The sequence below is a fragment of the Musa acuminata genome, chromosome BXJ3-4 (genome assembly GCF_036884655.1).
Source record: "Musa acuminata AAA Group cultivar baxijiao chromosome BXJ3-4, Cavendish_Baxijiao_AAA, whole genome shotgun sequence".
Taxonomy (NCBI): Eukaryota; Viridiplantae; Streptophyta; class Magnoliopsida; order Zingiberales; family Musaceae; genus Musa; species Musa acuminata.
The window spans coordinates 49,292,111-49,312,634 of record NC_088352.1 but is presented as its reverse complement, the minus strand read 5'-3'; the positions used below and the strand labels follow the sequence as shown (position 1 = coordinate 49,312,634).

Below are 20,524 nucleotides of genomic sequence, written 5' to 3'. Positions count from 1 at the left end.
CTGTCGTCGTCTCCTCCCCGTGGACGGTGAGGCGCACCAACCACGATAGTAAATGCTGTAAAGGAGGAGGGCTGCAGTCGTACGTTTCATATTATTTTATTGCTGCCTGTGAAAGAGACCTTTTAAAACGGGCAAGCGAGGGGCCGGGGGGGAGTGTGGTTCGTGGGGCGGGGTAACCCGTGAGGTGAGAGGAAGTGATGGCGTCCTCGGGAATGCATGAGCCCCCCCGGGTGGGGAAGGGGGGGGGGGCACCGATGGTTCATATGACACGTAACCCAGCGTGGTACATCGGGGCGCTGCGAAGTCTTCCTGTGAGGAGGCAGGTGTTGTGTGTTGGCCGTGGGGGAGCTGATGGACTGAGAGAGACAGCATACTGCTGCACGACAGCGGTAAAAAGAATCGACGGGACGCGAGCGTTTCCGCCGTGCCCGCCGCACGTTTGGACTCCGAGGATGAGCACACCAGCTTCGCATGTGCTCAACTTGTCCACTTCCAACACTGGGTCGGGCCTCTATGGTCGGTCGGTCAGCTAATACTTCTGTTTCCACAGGTGAACAATTCAAATATAATCAATAATAATGATCCACCAAATGAAACCCAAGAACATAAATTCAACATCAAAATAGTTTATGAGCTGATCCACGTCAAAACATCGTACATTACCACTCCCGCTCGGACGGGTATCGACGTAGAACTCCAAGTCAGTTCCATCAGCTATTCTACCCCTGCAAAATGTCGAGGTAGCCCGCCCATCAATTCCTCCCCGCAGATTTAACAGAATCAAATCTTGGAACAACCACAGAGTTACCTTTCCAAGACGAATTTTCCTTCTTTGTACTTTTGGATCTTCTCTTGTGCGACCACCTGCGTATAGGGTTTGCATGTCAGGATTAACTGCACTCGTTAGCTCAGTGTTGGAGCAAGAAAATAACATCCCACTAAAATCATAATAGACGCTTTCACAAATACTTCCATACATTAGCGCATTCCACATGGCTCAGTTGTCAAACATGATCGAACCCGGTTACAATGTGTTAGCCCGCATATAAAATTGACTTCCAACAGCTTTGAGATCATCATCTACGATGGAAAGCCTCAAGCTTAAATTAGGTTTTCTGTTAATCTTGTCAGCATTCGCGTCCAAACATTAAATAAAAACAGAGGAGCCTCAGAAAATGATGTAGATACTTACGTATTTCCAACCAACATTTTGTCCACAGCAGCAGCAGAAAATGTCAGCTACGGTGTGCATTCCAGAAAACAGCACTCTCTCTTCTTCGTCTCCGACAGAGATATTTGTACTGCACAAGTTAGAAGATTTTAGATGGAAATAGTAGAAAATAGGTTTCAGAGCATTTACAGATATGAAATGAACAGCAAGTGGTGAGGGATCCACAGGTTTACGTTCTAAACTAGTGGCCTTACTATAGCACCACACAGCATTTCTATACTGATTTTAGAGCAATTCTCGCAAGAGGTACAGCTTATGGTTAGTCTGATTGAGTGAGTATCAAAAGATAAATAACTCGTTGGCGGCAGAAGAACAACACAAGTGGTGGGAGTGTATCCTGATCAACAATGATGTAAGCTTGTTTGATAGTAAAGTAACACTCAGCTTTCTTCTTGAGAAAATAACATAAATTAAAACTTTTCTATTGTAGAAAACAATGGAAAGACGAGGATTATTAGTTGTTTGACTGAGGGAGAGAATATAAGTAAACATTCATAACACAACTGTTTCATGCATGGCCAATAACTATTTCTTTTCTTTTCGAAAAAACTAACTTCATGGAATGTCCTAATAGACTTCTTCTATCATTCTCATGGGAACCAAAGTGTGTAAATAAACTCACTACTTCTTATCACGGAACCAGGAATCTGGGTGCTATTGGGAAAAAGCTGCCAAAGCAGTCACCAACAGGTCCAAGAGAGGCTACTACTACAAGAAATGAGCCAAAAAGAAAAATTGCACAAACATCTAACACAAATTGAGAGATTTGACTTTCTTTATCCTCTTCTCTCTCATCCACCCCATACCTGTTCCCTCGAACTAGTACGGTATGCCGTCTGACAAGCTATACCCAGCTTTCAAATATGAAAGACAATTAGTTTGAGAAATTGCACCTTTCTCATGCAACTTCCAGTTTTTTGTTGAATAAGCAAAGTCCGAAATGAAATCGCAATCTAGCATAAAACTACACAAGAAATTTGGCATCCAAATTCCAAAGATTATCAAGCTGACACTACTTTTAGTATTTTCCAAATGCAAGAAGCTATTAATAGTTGACATTTAATCTGCAAAGAAGCTACATCAAGACAAACAATTTAAGACAAAAAAAAAAGGAAAGAAAATAGTTTATATCAGCCGTGTGGAATAGATAAAAGTGCTTGAAATTCTATATCATAACCTCTTGTAGACACCCATAAATTAAATTCAAGCACTTGGTTTAAGTAGAACTCTTCTCCGCTCATAAATCTTACTTCGAGCAAATAAAAAAATCCTAGTTAAATTAAGATAAATAGACGAGGCCAAAAGTTTAACAGCTTGAAACATACAAGATGAATTTCTGTCCACTATCATTTATAAGTACGAAGCCATATCTATAAAAATGCTAAAGTCAAGATTAAACTAAAGTTGAGCAACAGTATATTATTTGAAATATAAAATGTGAAAAAAAACTTACCCATGATTGAACAGGTACGCCTTCCCATGACGACAATGGAAAGACTGTTCCATGATTGAAGAGAGAGAGAGAGAGAGAGAGAGAGAGAGTTAATGAAATAGATTTTGGAGCAAAAATTTATGATAAGGCACGGAATCAAATTACAGTAAACATATGCATGTAAATATGACAGAATTATTTAATGTATAACAGAGATGAACAAGTCACTAAACAATCAAAGAAACAAATTAAATTATCTAAGAAGTAGAATGACGTACTCCTATAGAATGGAATTACTAAAGAAAGGTCTCAGCAAAGAAATCTAATTTTTGTTTCTCCTCCCTTAGAAATGAAAAAACATGTCATGAAAACAAGAGTGTCCACATATCAATAAACAAAAAGGGCAACCCGAACCAAATTGGTCATATTAGGATGATGTCACGGGTGCCATGTTAAAAAAGGCATATGGCCTTCTTTATTAGTTGGCCAAACAGAGTTATCTCAAAAACGATGATGTAGTAAGAGGCAGACACTTGGTTGCCTTGGTTCTGGATGGAGCATATAGCCTAGAGTACCCAAAAGATCATTCGCATCATGCAATGATGAATGACAGAAATTAAGATGCTTGCAATTACACTCAGAACTGTTTGTACATTCCGACTGCCTGCTGTTCATTTGATTACTGAAGTAAAAAATCTCATCTGTTACCTAGGGGTCAAGCATCTAAAACATGCCTACTGAATGAATGGTCTATCCGATCCAGGAAATGAGGGAGCAGTGTAACTTTTCAACCCACTTATAATCCATCAACAGGTGCCTAGATATTACCATGAAAATTTGGCAAGAACATCGAGAAATTGAATGACAAACATGAACGTACATACTGAACATGCTTCGTCAACCTATTATTGAGTAATTACTTTAACCAGAGATATAGCAAGCAACATAAGTTTAAGTCATATAGTCTTCCATGTCTTTATTGAAGCATATTAATCTTCTTTAGATGCAAAAGATATCATGCAGATTTTCTTATTAAAAGTATCATATCCACTTCCACTGGAGCAAATAGTAAAGAAAGCATGCCAATCAAACAAAGCATTCCTGTCAGTTAATTTGAGTTATTCGCATCAGTAGAATATTTGACTAGTTTTACTATCTCGGAACTGGACAAAGTAACACTTCCATGACATGCAGTGACTTGTACGTGCTAGAGTTGGTGACAGACACTACCGGAAAATAATATTTTTTATGCATCATAGTAAAAAAAAATTGAAGTTGGCTTATACATGCAACGGAATTGTGAGAATTGTGATTGAGTGATGAGGACAAACTCAAGACAAACACAGATGGTTATGTTTTGGGCTTGATGTCAAAAAAAAAAAAAAATTCAGAGTCTCTATTCTTTCTTTTAAGATACAAATTCTTGGTGTATCATGAATAGATAATGTCACATCTTGGATTTTTTTTAGAATTATATTTTTCCACATAACCAAGTAGATAAATATCATTTTATTCATAATTTATAAATATTTATTATAATTCATTTATTCATCAAATCATAAGTTGAAAAAATAAAAATAATGATGTTAATTCGATGAATCGTCAAAGAGGCTCTATCTAACGGTAGAGAAAGGTCTGCTTTCCACTGGAATCCGATTTAGTGCTAGTGAGAGGCTCCTCTGAAAATCAAAAATAAATAAAATTCAGCAATGTTGAGTAGGAACCCCAAAAGTTAACTCAAAATGAATACATGATAAAAAAATCAATCATCCCATTAGCGTATATCAAATATCCGAAGGAACACTGCTCCAACAGCGGATGGAGGGGCTCGACTGGACTGTGAAGGGTCCCTTTCACAGAGACCATAAGGAATGTAGCTCGACTGGACATGTCATATCTGAACGAACCTCCTGCAGAACCCATGATCCCAAGGGGTATCACCTGGGAAAAGAGGAAAAACCCTACGTACTATTGAGGCTTTCACCCCCTTATGGTCTAAAATGATAGACGTTGTGTGAAAAAATAGGCATCTTTTAGGGTATTCTTCCTAAGAGCTGGTTTTTATTTCAGCTCATCACTCTAAACTTCTATCAGTATACTATGAGGGTTATTACCTTTATTTTTTTTCCCTGCCCTAGTTTCTTAAGACAATAACAAGTTTTACTTGTCATCAGTACCTTTATTCCCTTTTCTTAATATATGAAGTTGTTTCGATTTTCTCCTCTTCTTTGGCAACCCACTCTCCAGGACATCACAAATCATGAATTTATCCTCCAAATAATCCCAAAATCGTTTAATTGGAAAGATAAAAAAAAACCAAGAAATGTTGACCTCAGATACACACAAATCTTCACAAAAAAAAATTACTATAGAAAAGAGTAACAGGAGAGAAAAATCCGTGACGTACCTTGGAGATGAGATCTTCTATGAGAGCCAATTGGGTTCGGCAGAATGGGCAGCGGTAGACCCTCCCATCCAACTCCACCATCAAAATTCTCCCCATCTTCCTCCCTCTCTCTCTCTCTCTCTCTCTCTCTCTCTCTCTCTCCTCTCCTCTCTTCTCCTACAAACCCAAGCAAAAACCTCACCTTGGATTGCTCGGTTAGGATTAAGCAACGAGATGGGTCGTGGTCCGCTTTGCTTCACTGCCACGCATCTGTGTTTGGGGCCGCCTCCGTTGTGGTGGTGCCACATGATCGTGGTCACAACAGCTATGACTCGCAAACATTTCATGTGGCTCACGCACGCATGACCATGAATGTCATCTTATGGGCACATAGAAAACTCATTTCCACGATAGGTTTTATTTAGACACTCTACAAGGTGCATAATTATATATGACATATGAATCGGACTACTCATAATCTTTTACCGCTACACTCTGTAGACCGACTTAGTTGAGGCCATGATTCTTCTAGGTTCTTCGGATAGGCTGAAGGATGAGGGTGAGGGTTCGAGTGGAGCAAAATAGTATATTCTAATTCTAAAAAGTGAATTGACTAACTCCAATTTCTTGGTATATAAAGTCCGAGGTATTTTGAGATTAGCTAATGAGGTCATTGGAAATGTTTTACATATTTTGGATTCAGTGTGTATTACGCTCTTGGGGAGGAGTTTTTAATTGGGCAGATATGCCCAACCTTTTTGTAGCCGTTGGCTAATTATCTAATGTAGTTGTTTTCTTTTTCTTAAAAGAAAAATAAAAGGATGAGTTGTCACACCTGTTAATTGACAATTAAAGATTTCCTTCACCTCAAAACAAAGACATTTCTTACTCACACCAACAACCCCTTGGAAAAAGCTATTGGCTATCATAAATGAGACAAATCCAGCGGTCAAAACCAGTGAAACGCCCAATCTAGAGAACGCCAAATTTCTACTAATTATAGGACGCAAAATGATGCAAAGTGTCCTAAGCTGAGTCTTGGTTATGGAGACAAATAATTAGTTTCAGCATGTTTTAATAACCTTCACACATAAATAAATAATCTTTAAAGTTACATATTCTATTTATCTCATCATCTTAAGAATGAAAAATACTAAAATTCTCTATGATACTAAGAACCGAAATTCTCTACGATCTTTGTTGATGGCTAATTTGGTTAAATTTAATATCACAAGGAAGCAAAATTCATGTGTGACTTAGGGTTCTAAAATAGTAGTTCTCAATTAAAATAGGATAATTACATTCTTATATTTGTTATTGAATTATAATCGATCTAATTCCTTGAAGGATTAGAATAGAAAAACAAGATTTGTGAGCAATAGAGTAGCGGGAGAAGGGACACTTACAAGCTTAAGGGATAAATGGTATCTGATAGATAAATTCAAGTCCTCGTTCCACTCTTGATTCAAATTACTCCTTTTCTATGAATAAAGAAAATTAGTGATGAGATATTGGATATACAGAATCAATATTTAAAATGAACTAATTGTACAGTACAAATTAATACTGTAAAAAGCAAATTTAACGATTATTTGTTATGGTGTCAATCGAAGACACTACGATTCAGGAGATCCTAACTAGATGTAGTTACATTGTCATTGCTAACGAAAAAAAAAGTTCTTATAAAATATGACTAATTGATAAAGCAACGCAAGAGATGTTTTTCAAGACCAATAGCCAATTTCTCTACATATAAATAATTCTCCCATTTGCTTTTCCACTTCAGTGATATAACCCACGGAAGGGAAATTTTGGGTTTCTCATTCACTAATCCCGCCAAAAAAAAAAAAAAAAAGGAGACAGATCCATGAATTTGAAAAGAGATGTAAGAACACATGGAAAAGATCATTTCCTACTCTTTGTAGCAAAAAAATGCCTATAGAAAATGTCTGCAATCGTTGCACATCTATGATGTAATTACCTAAGTCGAAAGATAAATAAATGCTTGATTATAAAATAGAAATAATGAGTGCTACCAACTGAGCCAACAAGTACTTCTAGATGTAATTTATCCTAGTTTATAGACATGAGACTAGCCGAGTGGTACTCTTCGTTGAAGCACAAAATGGAATAGAAGAAAAAAAAAACGAGGCTGTAATGCAATAAGTAATGTCAAACCACCTATAAAACATAGGATACATTATCATTGATCTTTTTCATCTCAAATTTACTACAACGAACAATTTTCTTTGGCTACTAAAACTAGGTATCAATTGAAGACAAAAATTCAGTGGCATTAGATGGGCTGCGGAGCCAATTTTGTGAGCCACACATCCATATCCTAAGTAATATAATTCTGCTACAGAGCCTAGCGTTTCGAAAGGCACCACAAGTGAATAGGAATACAGGATCATCTGTTCAATAAAGATCCAGTGATCTAATATGACCACATTAATGTGTCATGTGCAAATCATTGGTATGTTCGACATCCTTTCCTTTCCTTGCTAAATGAACGTAGTCTCAATAAATCATAACCCAAACAATTAATCGAACAGGTGGGGGAGATGGCTAATCTAAACGATTCTGAGGTGAACTTGATGTGGGAAAAATCAGAATCGAAGGAGCAAAGGCAATGCGGGATGAAAAAAGCATTTGAGAGGGCAGGAGTGAAGATTACCTGATCGCCCTGAGGACGATGAGGACGAACGCTGGACGAGGTCGACGCCAACCACCGCCCTGTCCCGGAGATGCCCAACCACGTTTCCCATTACTTTCTCGATAGATGGGTGGGTTGGAATCCCCGCTTGGTCTCTCTCGCTCGTGACCGAAAGACACACACCGAAGATGACAACAAGCGAATTAGAAACGGCAGGCACAGAACTTGTGCGGGAGGGAGGAGGCCAACGAAGGGGGTCGACGGCAAGAGTGCCGTCATAATGTTGGTGGGATCGGTCGTTAGGATCTCGGGTGTTCGCGGCCGAGCGACGAAAACAGAGGAATCCGAGTCCTAGTGGTTCTCAGCCGTGGACCCCAGAGAGCTTATGCATCAGCTTCTCTCGCTATACTAGTTTTGTAAATGTAAAATAACACTATTTTCAAAATTTACAAGTATATATATATATATAGTTTTTGTTAAAAGAAATTTCCACTCAAATTATTCATTTCTTAGAAACATGCCTAATAATTCACATGAATGCTTCTCCAGTTGTATGATCCAACTTGGGCACAAGAGGAACAATGAAGAAGACAAGGCAACATCTCGAGTCTCTTCGATGCCATTTGCCTGTGCCACCGGCATCAAGTTATCATCATAGGCATGTCCTTTTGTCCCTCGCTTTACCCTATTCTTGTTCTTCTTCAAAGATCAAGATCAAGATAGAGATAACTCAACGGTAGGTATAAAGTCTTTTCTAATTAGACCGAATATGAACCGCATGTTCATCAACATCATGAAACAGAGAATCAAACTTGCTCCATTTGCTTCAGTTTTCTATACCTGCTATTATCCGTCTCCCTCTGCACGCAACCGAGTGGAATGGCTGGCCACGATGTTGTAAGAAAAACGAAGTTGGTACATCAAAATATACAAAATTGGGTGACAAATCCACGAGATGCAGTCAAAAGAGAGAGAACGTTAGATTGGAAAGTGGTGCAAGGCAGCCATGCGAGGGTCATCGAGGGGTCCCGCCCCAAAGGACAACGTTGGGGGAAAGGTAGAGAACAGTAGCAGCGGGAGGGGAGGAAAGGCGTGGCGGTCAATGCTTATGCAGGGGGTGAGAAAAGACTGGTAGGTTTTAGGTGGAGGTGGTCGTATGGGCAGGGCACAGCGCCGCGCAATTAGTGCGCTCAACACCGTTGGTCGCAGGCCGCCCACTCATCCATCCTCTGCTACAGCACCATGTTCTTCTCTTCTTCAGGTTTGCCCTTTCGCTCTCTGGAGTGCCGTCGTCTTTGGTTTTCTGTCGACCTGAATCGTCTTTTGTTTAAGCAACCTCTCTTTCCTTTGTTTATGCCTCACGAGGCACCGCCCATGGCCACGGCACGTGCACGCGTGACTCTCTGGCTGTAGTTTATGCTCTGCCGCCAGTGTTCATGTCGATTCTTGCGTTAAAATTGCCCCTCGATTCTATCATAATATTCCTTCCAAACCCAAGGCTTAGCCTGTGCATCTTTACCGGGGGAGGGAGGTCACCGTTGGTGTACTACATCAGAACGGGGGATGCTTTACGTAGCCTCATGCAAGGCCATGAGAGCGCCGAGATGTGGTTCGAAGCAGGTGACAGTAGTAGAACAGGATCAATTATAACATACAAAATAGGCTGGGTTTGTATTTAGTTGGGAAATGCTTGGGAGAACCTTAAAAATCTGCTACCAGTAACTTACTCGCACTTCTCTTTTATTCGAACACAGATCTTGATGTAAAATGTGTTCGAGTTGTTGATTTGGTGAATAACAAATGCCTTTCAGTTTTTGACGCCACTATCGATATTTTTGGTCTGCTTTAGGGTTAACTCAAGGTTGAAAGTAAAGGAACGGCTACAGCCATTCGCATGCAAATAAAGAAAAAGAGCTATCCAGTATCCACCTCGGGTTAAGTATTGTTTTAGTTGTCCGAAAGCAGTAGTCCGACACCAAAAGCTCCAAAATCTAAACAAAAACCATTATTCTGCAACTTTTCTCAACTGTTGCCAGGCCACCGGGAGGAAGAAAAGAGTTGATCCAAGCTTCTCTGCTGCAAAAACACAAGTGTGGAGAGCACTGAGAGCAGAGACACAAGGGGACCAGGCATTCTCTTCTGCTCACCTTCTTCTTGAGGGGTGAGGTTTTAGTTTTCCTGTGGCATGAGAGGGCATAACGATCGATAGGGCGGGTTCGGTAGGAGAAGAAAGAAGTGGAAACGAGGGAAGCGTTAGGGAGACAGAAATGGTGGGCTCAGGAGGAGGGGACTGTAGGAGCAAAGAGGCAATGGGGATGATGGCTCTCCACGAGGCTCTCAGGAACGTCTGCCACAACTCCGATTGGGCATACTCTGTATTCTGGACCATCCGCCCTCGCCCGTACATCTCTCGTCTCTCTCTCTTCGCTTGGTTTTCTTCACAAGATCAGCTCTCCGATTCCTTTTTCTCTGTCGCTGAAGTCGTGCTTGCTATGAACAGGAGAAGTAGAGGTGGCAATGTCTGCAAGGTCGGTGCCGACGACAACGGCAGCCTGTGAGTTCCGATCATAAAACTTCTTTTCTTCCGTAAGGAGCGGTTTTACGTTATAAGATTCTTCCCGTCATTTGTTTGGATTGTGGGGATTACAGGATGCTGATGTGGGAGGACGGGTTCTGCCGGACAAGAGCAGCAGAGTGCATGGAGGGGATGGACGTGGAAGACCCCGTCAGGAAGGTCTTCAGCAAGATGTCCATTCAACTGTACAACTATGGAGAAGGGTGGGTACTCGGTAGGTGTTGTTTGCTGCAAACAAGGACTAACAACATCACAGAACTCCCATCTCGATCCACATCTTTGTCAAATCTTGTTAAAAAATCAGTTTTAGATCGTGTCTTTCGTTAACAATGGGCACTAGTATATCGATATGAGAAGCCAAAGGGTGCAAGTCGTTGCTCATCTGGGACAAGGAAAAGAGGGAGATTGTGCTGATCTTTTGCTTTTTGATTTATGCACAGTTTGATGGGAAAGGTTGCCTCTGATAAGTGTCACAAATGGGTGTTCAAGGAACCTTCCCAGTGCGAACCCAACATCTCCAACCACTGGCAGAGTTCCTTTGATGCTGTAAGCAGCCTTCTCCAATTTATGCTTTGCCTTTTTCTTTACTGGATGACACCTAATGAAAGGGAGAAGTGCTCTGAACACCCTTAGGGTTCTTTGCTTCGTAATTGTACCTGCAAAAGAAAGAGAATTGGATGCCCGTTGCTCTTCTTGCTGACTGTCACTTTATTCTTTGTTTTCCTTTGGTCGATGCAGCTTCCCTCCGAATGGACTGATCAGTTCGCCTCTGGCATTCAGGCAATCCTCATGCTCCTGATTCCCCCCCCATGGAACATTGTTTTCCTCACAAGCCCACCTTTAGCTAACTTTGTCGTCTTTTGAGCAGACTATAGCCGTGATTCAAGCAGGGCATGGGCTTCTACAACTAGGTTCCTGCAAGATTGTGAGTCTCGAGTACCAAGATCTTTAATTCTGTGTTTGTGAATTGGAAGTTCAAGAACTGGATACTAACATCTCATTTTGGTCATTCGGATTCGGATGCCTTAGATACCCGAGGACCTGCATTTCGTGTTGAGAATGAGGCATATGTTTGAATCACTTGGCCATCAATCTGGCTTCTTCCTCTCTCAGCTGTTCTCCTCGACCAGGAACAGCTCCACTTCGTCTGTTCCAACGAAGCAGGTGCCTACTCCCTGTCCGCCGCCATTCTTCAGCTGGGATCACTCTTCCATCCATTCGGCCTCTCCGATCACGATGACCTCCGTTTTTCAACCTCCGACTCACGGAGGATTGCCCAACGACGAAGACGGCACCCATCTCTTCCTCCCTCGCTCCTCCGGAGCCCATTTGGATGACGCGACAAGGCAGCACGAAACAGACCTGCGCTGGCCTAATGGGCTGTCGTTGTTCACTGCTCTTACCGGAAGGGCAGATGACGCCAAGCTTCTCTTTGGCTCCGAGGAGATGGGAAACGAGCTACCACCACAACAGCTTCCGTTGTTGATTCGTGGGAAGAATCCAGCTTCTAAGTCTGCTATGACCCGTTACGGCAACGCCGATGAGACGAAGGCTGTACCTGATGCGATACTTGGCGAAGATGATACCGAGGACTTGTTGAGTTGATCAAATTTGCTGCCTTCGTACCTTCCAGAGCAGCCTTTATATGTATTTTGATGGAGCTTAAGATCGAACTGCTCGTGTGACGCCCGCTGATGCCGTTCTTTGTTTCTCGAATAGGGTGAAATGTATGACGATGATCAGTCAACTAAGTTCAGATGATCAACCGAGTCCATCTCTTGTACGGTCAGAAATGGATTCTGGTGTTTAGTTTGCTATTTTTCTTTCACTTTCTCTGGTCAGTTTAAGCTGTATAAATCCTTGCCAGAATTCAGGAGAGTAGCGATATAAATGCTGGGACTAGGAAAGAAGCTCGAATCAGAAGATTTCTAGGGTCAATTTAGCTCGACCATTATTACATGATGCTTAACCCATTAATTATGATCCCATCCAATGAGATGTCTATCTATTAATATCTCAACTGCTTGTTCAAAATACTCGTCCTCGGTTACTAGTTAAGAGGAATAACAAGACTAAATTGAGATATTATAATTCTTTATAATAATAATAATAATAATAATAATCAAGATTCAATTTAAGTACTTACACATAACTTTCAGAGTTGATATGGGGCCCCCAAATAAGTCATCACCGATATCACACGTTGTGTCCCAACCAATATCAGAATCCAACGCCTCATGCCATCGAAACCCCATGACGTATGTCAAGTCAGGTTCTGTACCAAGATACTATGCAACACGACTGTCTCGAGGGCTCGAGGCGGTACCATCTGACGTCGCTCAAGCATCCCCCAATACACTAGCTCATCAAAAAAGTCGTCCCATCCCGCAAGGGTCAATGGCCACACCGAACCTAGGTGCAACCAATCCTCACACAATAGTATATAAATCCATGAACGACGCCCGTCCAAGGAGGGAGAAAAACTCAATATAAAATATTCCACTAACTTACTCATCGAAGGGGCCAAAGTTGGGAAGCACCGGACGAATGTCATTTTGTAGGAAGACGGACACCCCGAGCGATGAGCACCTCAATCCGGGAATTACCATCCAGTACATAAGGATGCGCTGCCATTCATCCCAGAGTCAGAGAGACGCATTCCACCACAAACAGCGCCCGAGTCGGTAAACCGAGAAACTCAGATCAACATCCTCTCACAAGGGTCCAGTCGACTCCACCAGCCCGACTCTTGTCCGAGTTACTCCGAAACAACCACTCCCGACCGACGAATGTCTCGATCCAGAAGGCTCCTTCCATCGCACAAAAGAGAGCAGTGAGTCAACCTTGATCCCAATCAACGTCAACCAACATTTCTTCTTGAGGGCGCGGCCACTTTATCATCCTACTGACCCTGCAAGAAGCTCTCGACATCGACTTGCGAACCTAACCGTGCTGACTTATCGGTCACAGTATTTTTGTTCACTAACAAAAGTAAATACAATTTTATCATAGGGATGAAATGATTTTTATTCAAATACTTTTTTGTCTTGTATCTCGGTCTGATCTGTCACATATCATTCCCGAACCAGATAAAAGGTAATGCAATTATTTTCCTTTTCTCACTCGTCTCGATGTGAATAATCTATGAGAATATGTAATATAATATACATAGTTCCATACCTTCATTTTTTTAAAAAAATACTTTTTAATAATATTAGGTGTTATAAATCAATTCAATTATTCGATATATATATATATATATATATATATCGACCCAATAGGACGATTTGAGGGCCCGGCCCATATACCATCGGATAAGCCGGTGGCTTCCTCTCCCGCTTTCCTCCCGTTTCGCTCCCCACCACCACTCTCCCCACCGCAATCCATCAAGATTGATGGCTCTTTCTCTCTCGTCGCCGCCCTTCAAGACCCCCGCTCTCCTCCACCACGGGAGCCCCCGGACGTATCTCTCTCCTCTCCTTGGGTCCCGTCGTCCCTCCGTCTCCTTCTCCCCCTCCTCCGATCGCCCCCTGCGCCTTCGCTTCCACAGACTCCACAGCCAGAGACTCGTCGCCTCCGTCGGAAAGGAGGAGACGGAGCTCCGCGTCGCCGGCGATGAGCTGTCCGACGCTAGTCCCGAGGACCTCGCATGCGTTCGAGAGATTCAAAGAGTCGCTCTCTTTCTCCTCTCGATTTCTTCCTTCTTTCTTTTTGGAAATTCTTGATCCTGTCGCTTCCATCGCGGAGAAGTGTTCGTGACTTGCTGTTCGATTTTGGTAGGTTTTGGAGCTGCTCAAGAAGAACAGAGACATGCTCTTTGGTGAGGTGAGGCCATCTTATCTTGGTCCCCTTTGGTTCTTTGCCCTTTAATTTACTGCTGCCATGGAATGGTTATGGTTATGTACTACTGCAATATGATGTTCGTGTTTATTCGTTGTCCTATTCCTCTTAAGTCTTCGTTGAACTCGTGGAACCTAGGTAGCTTCTTGAAGAGGGGATCTCTTTTTATCTATGAAGTATCATCATGTCAAATCCCAAGCTTTATAAACACACATATGATCAAGATTTGAAGTTGATGGTCCGTTTAGGATTCTTGGAGGCCTTTATTCTTCTTTGCATGGTAGCCCTGCATTAGTCATCGTAATTTTACACCACTGCCATAGAAAATAGATTGCTGCAGTTTGCACTAAGGAACTGCAATTCTGGTGCGATAGTCTAGCGATCAAGTAGTTGAGTTTCAGGGTATCTAATCCTCCACCGGCAGGGTGTTGCCCATATGATGGAGAATGTCAGCCATCAACCATGTCTTCTTTTTTATTTATCTCTTTCTTACTTTTCTTTTTCCTTGCCACAATTTATACCCAACCCCTACCCCTTTAGTGTCCGGATAGAAGGAGATTGACTAGCCAGGGTAATTTCATCTATGCTCGACACATATTGCCCTGATCGGGCTGGTACATGGATGTTGGATAGGTAAAATCTGGATAGGTGATTGTGGTAGTAGGTCCACTCATAAGGGGAATACCTGGTTTGAGTTTGTTAGCTATTGCATTTCTCAAGAACAAAATCTTGTGGATGTAATTATTGATCAAAGTTGGAAAACACTAGAGTATTTTACTGAGTGGTTGTTTTAATTTTCTTCAGAAGAATGTGATGCAATTGTTTTTAGATTTTCAGAGAAGACGAAACAATGAGTAGCACCATGAGGTTGGTTTCTTTGTTGTAGTTCAATGTGGTTGGCTTCTTTGTGAGTTACCTACTTTATATCCAGTTAATCAGGACAATCTGTCCAAGCCTCACTTTCTTGTTCTGTGTAGTATAATATATGTGTAATATATGTATCTCACAGTAGCTATCCCACTGATTTCCCTATGTACCGAAGGCTGAACCTTGTTGTGTCATATGAACCACTTAGTTTGCACTGTATGTTGAAGTTAAATCTTCATTGTGCCATCAGATTTTAGCTATTTGAATGCCTTCAGACAGAGAAATTCTCAACTACTGTTTGTGAGAAACTATCCGATGCTCTACTCTAACTTTGAAGAACAAGGACAACTTTTTGCTAAGTTGGTCTAAGGATTAGGATATGCAGGTTCATCTTATGAATTAGTGGAAGTTAGATTCATTTGGAATTCAATTTAAAGGGTTAGTAGATACATCACGTGTTAAAACTTGATTGGTTGTTTCACATCATATGTCATTTGACATATTTAATTGCTCAAGATTGTTTATGACGAAGTACTGCAAACATATGGGAAATTTGAAAACAGCTCCTTACACATTGGGCCCCTCATGACATTGGTGTCTGACGTGTTATGCATGTTTGTGAAGTTCTGATTGACTTCCTGGAAAAGTCAATTCAGATATTTTGCTATTAAGCTACCAACTGTGATACCTGTGAACTCTGTTGTAATGGCCATTACTTATGCTTGACAAAAAAAAGGACTTTTCATTCTCGTTTGTCTACAACTGCTGCAGCTCTTGGGTTGCTTAGTTGACTAATTGAGTTTTATGTAGGAGAATATGATATTTTGGGTCATTTTTTTATTTAAAGTTGGTTTGTTGTTTAGTTAAAAGCTTTTCTATGATTTGAAATGGCATCTGGAAACCCTATGCTTGATAATTCTCTTTGACATTTGATATTTTTGAATCAAAACCTTAGGCATCTTTATTCTTCTTTGACATCACCAGGTTAAGTTGACAATACTGATTGAGGACCCTAGAGATGTTGAACGTAAGAGATTGCTTGGAATAGAGGACCCAGATGACGTCACCAGGGAGGACTTGGTTGCTGCCTTGGAAGATGTATGTGCTTCAGCTTTGTAAGATGCTAACTTCAACTACTAGAAATTTAATGTGGCTAATTCTCTTTGTCAGTTATCAGAACTTTGGAAAATTAACATTAGTGTCCACTTCTAGAAATTTAATGCTAAATTAACGTTAATGCCTGATCGAACTCTAATGATAGCAGAATTTTAGGAGAGGTTCATGTAATTGCCTCTAAGGTTTGCATGGCTGCAAGCTGCTGGATGACTGTAAGAGTATGCACCTGTGTGTAGACAAGTGACTGCATGTGAAGTCTGTTTATGAAGACCATGAGGTTGCAAATGCAGAAGTGGATGTATTAGTTATCATATTGTTATTATGCCATCATAAATGAAAAATGCTAATATCTTTCTTAAAGTTTTACCTGATTCTAATCACCAATTACTTAAAAATATAATATAATCTATTTCATGAGCAAAAATTCTTGATCTGACAGTAGTATATCTTATGTGTTTGTTCTTTATGCTTGATTCTCAGTTATGCACTATGTAATTTCATGTTTGCTTGGAAACTGCAGCTGCTTTTTAGGGTTTATTCAGATTATGTCTACTGTTGTTCATATTGTACTTGTAATAAAAAATTTTATACAATTTCATGCTAAGCCATGGTATAAGACAAGGAACTTATCGATGACTAAAGCCAGGTAGTAATAGATATTATAGCCAGTCGCCTATCGGCCAACAAAAATGAGTTGATGACTTTTTATATCACTAAGTCTATATTATTAGCTTTTTAATAAACTGTTGTCACTTAAATAATCTGTAGGTGAATGAAGGGAGGATTCCAAAAAACCGTGTAGCACTTCAGTTGCTTGCAAAGGAGATGACTGAATGGCCTGATCTTGAGGTGCAAATTTAAATTTATCTACCAAGTTCCAAGTGATATCACTTCTGTAACAATTTGTTATAACATATGATTCTATTACAACTCATGCTTTTGGTTCAGAATGAAAGTGATTCATTCATTTTATAGCTAATCAAGTGTAGTTATTCATAAAAGTTGGCTTTGCTGTGGAGTCTAGAAGTGCTATTCCTTTTTCCTTGTTATTACTCAAAACTGTAACTGATAAAACTATTATCTTTCATGTGCATTTTTAATCCATTTATCTTTATTTGTTTACACTGTTTTTATTTACAACCGAATTATTCCTGGAGATAAGCCTTCATATATTCTTTGGTGTCGTTCCAACTAGAAGTCAGCATTGGTACTCCTTATCATCCTCGCTATATATATATATATATATAATTTCCACATAAGTTGTGTTCGCATAGCTATGACATGGTTCTGAATCCTGCTCAAAACTACATTTCTTAAACTTTTTCTGCTACTAGTGGAGTGTGCCGAGTTGTGACAGTATATTTTATATTTAACTGATCATATTTGTCTACCTAACTAATTTAACTGCTGAATTTGAAAGAGGTGCATTACCATGCGATGGTAATTTGTCTTAGCATGTACAACAAACTGTATGTGTACAACACATGAAAAAAAATAATAATAACTACTTGCTGTTGCTGCCCCTTTTGTATCTCTTGCAGTGGAATCTCTGCATGTACCTAAAATTTAGGTGGCCATTCATGTACGGGCAATTTCTTTTAACACAAAGAATGCTTAGATCTGGATAACTAGAATTAGTGTTATTTATTATATTATTAACTCTTCTATCAGGCTCATTACCCCGAAACAATTTTGCTATTCTATATGAAAATTATATATACATTGACAAAACTGCCCAATTGTTCTTAAACTATTCGTTTTTCTACTCACCTTTCACTCTTGGAGGTTGCTTTCCTATGTTTTACCTTTTCCTTGTTCTGGGAAGTTCACTTGCTATTATAAGTAAATGAAGGGACCTGAATCCATAATTCATTCTTGCATTTCGAAGTTGTGATCTAGATTGGAGATCTACTGAAAATATGATGCTTCGAGATCTACTGGGACTTCAAAAGTACGATTTGCTTCTTTTCTGACTTAAAGAATCAAGTTTCTGATCGACTCTTCGTTCAACTCACTGCTATCAATTGTTGCTTTGATTTTCTTATCACCATTTTTCGTGTCTTTCTCCTGGATCTAGTTAGATCAATGGTTATTGTGGATCTTATGATTGCTAAAATATGTTCTAAAGGTTCATTGGGAGATATAGCTTTTTTGTTGTAGTTGGTTGTAATATTGCTATCAGGCCTACTTAATCTTTGATGATAGCTTCTGTGTTAATTGTTTATGTATTATTATTTGGTGCTCGACATTTAGAAATATTAATCCAATTGTTAAGGAACCTTTTTTTTTCCATGAACATGGATTTTCATTCTATGACTATAGATGTCACGTATTGATGAGACTTTTTTCTTGTGTTTGTTGAAAAGGTTGAAGCATCAAAGAAGAGTAGGCCTAGCAAATCTCTTTATGCGAAGGCCACAGACACAGGAGTTGATCCAGAAGTAGCTGCAAAGAGGCTTGATATAGACTGGGATTCGGCTGCTGATATCGAACTTGAAGAAGAGGAGGTTGAGATTGAAGTGCCACCAGCAGTGGTAAATATCAATATTTAACACTAAAATCTGGAGTCCGTTAATAGTTCGACCAAGATAAGTAATATCATATATATGCTGGGATTATATAATAGGTTTTACATGGAACTCTGACACAAGTGTTCTGTGTTTTTGTTAATTCTCCTTTTTGGTCTATGTTGTTGCTTACTTCAACCGCTTGGTCGTATGCAGGGATATGGCGCTCTCTACTTGGTGACTGCATTGCCAATTATAATTGCTGTCTCGGTTATACTAATCCTGTTCTACAATTCTCTGCAGTAGTAATTTGGCACAACCTTTTGTCGTAAAGTCAACTGCTGCCAACTAGATTAGCAGCAGATTGAGTACTGCATTCTTTTTCGACGACATATTATTTGTACTAGAATTGTGTTTTTCCTTTCTCCCCTCTTCCCCCCCCCCACCCCCCCTCTTGTCCAGCCATGTAACTAAAAGCTCATATTGGCTTCTGCTTCCGATGCCCAAACCAGGTAAAGTCTCATTCTGTTATGTGTGCATTTTATACTCTCCCTTTCTGAAAGGAAAGAAGATTTATAGCACATGCAGACAAATGGATTTCAGAGGTGAAAAAAAATTATTGACAGATGGGATAGTATGAGAAGTTCTTAGAGGCATTTTGTTATTTGGGACTACACTACGCATGAAGAGGAAGGGGTCACCCCGAGTTCATTGCTCCGGTGTCTGCATGAGGCAAAATGCTGGCGCTCTGCTCTTATCTTAGCACCACAGACATACTGTACTGAAGCAATCAAGTGCTGCAGTTGCTGTTGTCTCGTCAGCCATTCCCCCTTTCCTTGGCATGTGAGCATTCCTCAACAAAATGTGCAAGCCAAGGGCCTACCAAGGCTGCTGCTGACGGAGTAGGAGACCAAACACTTGGGCGGGCGAAGACATCAAGATGAGCCAGTGTTTATGGTTGTCTCCCCCTCATTAATGCTGAATTAAATCGTGTTCACCTTCTTTGTATGAAAGCTGATAAGAACAGATACGATGATTAGTGTAGTGATTAGATGTTTTCCAACCTCAAGAAACTCGGTGGAAGTGTGCAATTTAATGCGACTTATCGATAAACTCGCCCCCTTGTGCCAAATGACTGTTCAATAAACTCTCGTATTCCTTGTGATGGTTTGTTGATGAGCGATCGCTCGCTCGGCAGCTTTTAGGTCGTCGGTCGTTCGAATTTACGAGTCTTCTTTATTGTTTGTAAAGCTTTCAATGCTCTTTTTGTTGTTTGTTGGGTGCAAATTCGAATGTCTTGTATAGTGTGTCCATGATTGTTTTACTTGTATAATTGTTTGTTGGTTAATATTATTTGCTTGTAGTGTGCCATGGCAGCCGACGAGGTTACAAGTCAGTCATGTAACTTTGGGCAAGTGCATGATAACAGCTACACCTTTTTTGTTTTTGTTTTCCTCCGAAAATACGTATAATCATAATAAACAATCATAAAATTCCTTGTTCAATATCTTTGCTGTAAATTGCTCGATGCCTGCCTGCCTCACGGATATGACATCCATTTTCCAAACAGCATAAACTTTTTTATATGATTGCAGGATTACACACTCTAATTGCATGAGCGACAACGTAACCATGCTAGTAAATTCCCAAGGTTTACCATCTGAATCCATTAATGGTCCAGAACATAAGGCGATGTTGACAGGAACAGCTAATTGATAAGTCCCAGTTTAATGCAAGAAAATATCACATTTCCATGGACTTCATGATTAAAAACAACTTACTCTGTAGTCCAGAATCATCCTCCACTTTTATCCAAATAATAATAATAATAATAACAATCATAAATTTTAATTTATTTGGGGATCAGCTATGCCATTAATATATATATATATATAAAAAAAAGAAACACAAAAA

The 20,524-nt window shown here is 40.2% G+C and overlaps 3 protein-coding genes across 10 annotated transcripts; 2 read left to right on the top strand and 1 right to left on the bottom strand.

Annotated features, from left to right (window-relative positions):
* Positions 1-154: 154 nt before the first annotated feature.
* On the bottom strand, positions 155-8,753 carry LOC103982112 (protein yippee-like At5g53940). Of its 6 annotated transcripts, XR_010495710.1 has the most exons (8): positions 7,727-8,062; positions 6,456-6,530; positions 2,685-2,728; positions 1,193-1,301; positions 978-1,080; positions 809-864; positions 659-725; positions 155-538 (listed from the first exon to the last, which is right to left on the bottom strand). XR_010495710.1 is itself a non-coding variant. In XM_065146968.1 (7 exons), the coding sequence occupies exons 1-7, from the start codon at positions 5,164-5,166 to the stop codon at positions 530-532; spliced, it is 441 nt and encodes a 146-aa protein (XP_065003040.1). In that variant the 5' UTR covers positions 5,167-6,441; the 3' UTR covers positions 155-529. The 6 variants fall into 6 exon arrangements, 2 of the variants coding, with proteins under 2 accessions (XP_065003040.1, XP_065003039.1); XR_010495708.1 differs by lacking the exon at positions 7,727-8,062 and adding an exon at positions 8,546-8,753 and having other exon boundaries at positions 659-864; XR_010495707.1 differs by having other exon boundaries at positions 659-864.
* A 74-nt stretch (positions 8,754-8,827) lies between these two features.
* Positions 8,828-12,262, top strand: LOC135581545 (protein RICE SALT SENSITIVE 3-like). 2 transcript variants are annotated; one of them, XM_065146964.1, is made up of 9 exons: positions 8,828-8,966; positions 9,555-9,639; positions 9,742-10,106; positions 10,206-10,259; positions 10,355-10,483; positions 10,721-10,826; positions 11,019-11,060; positions 11,149-11,205; positions 11,310-12,262. In XM_065146964.1, exons 3-9 carry the CDS (start codon positions 9,973-9,975, stop codon positions 11,883-11,885), a joined length of 1,098 nt encoding a protein of 365 aa, XP_065003036.1. In that variant the 5' UTR covers positions 8,828-8,966; positions 9,555-9,639; positions 9,742-9,972; the 3' UTR covers positions 11,886-12,262. The 2 variants fall into 2 exon arrangements, with proteins under 2 accessions (XP_065003036.1, XP_065003037.1); XM_065146965.1 differs by lacking the exon at positions 9,555-9,639 and having other exon boundaries at positions 8,876-8,966.
* A 1,317-nt stretch (positions 12,263-13,579) lies between these two features.
* LOC103982114 (protein CHLOROPLAST ENHANCING STRESS TOLERANCE, chloroplastic) lies at positions 13,580-19,772 on the top strand. 2 transcript variants are annotated; one of them, XR_671466.3, is made up of 7 exons: positions 13,580-13,951; positions 14,061-14,105; positions 15,972-16,085; positions 16,872-16,952; positions 18,470-18,637; positions 18,827-19,122; positions 19,237-19,772. XR_671466.3 is itself a non-coding variant. In XM_009398930.3 (6 exons), the coding sequence occupies exons 1-6, from the start codon at positions 13,676-13,678 to the stop codon at positions 18,914-18,916; spliced, it is 774 nt and encodes a 257-aa protein (XP_009397205.2). In that variant the 5' UTR covers positions 13,580-13,675; the 3' UTR covers positions 18,917-19,772. The 2 variants fall into 2 exon arrangements, 1 of the variants encoding a protein (XP_009397205.2); XM_009398930.3 differs by having other exon boundaries at positions 18,827-19,772.
* Positions 19,773-20,524: the final 752 nt, after the last annotated feature.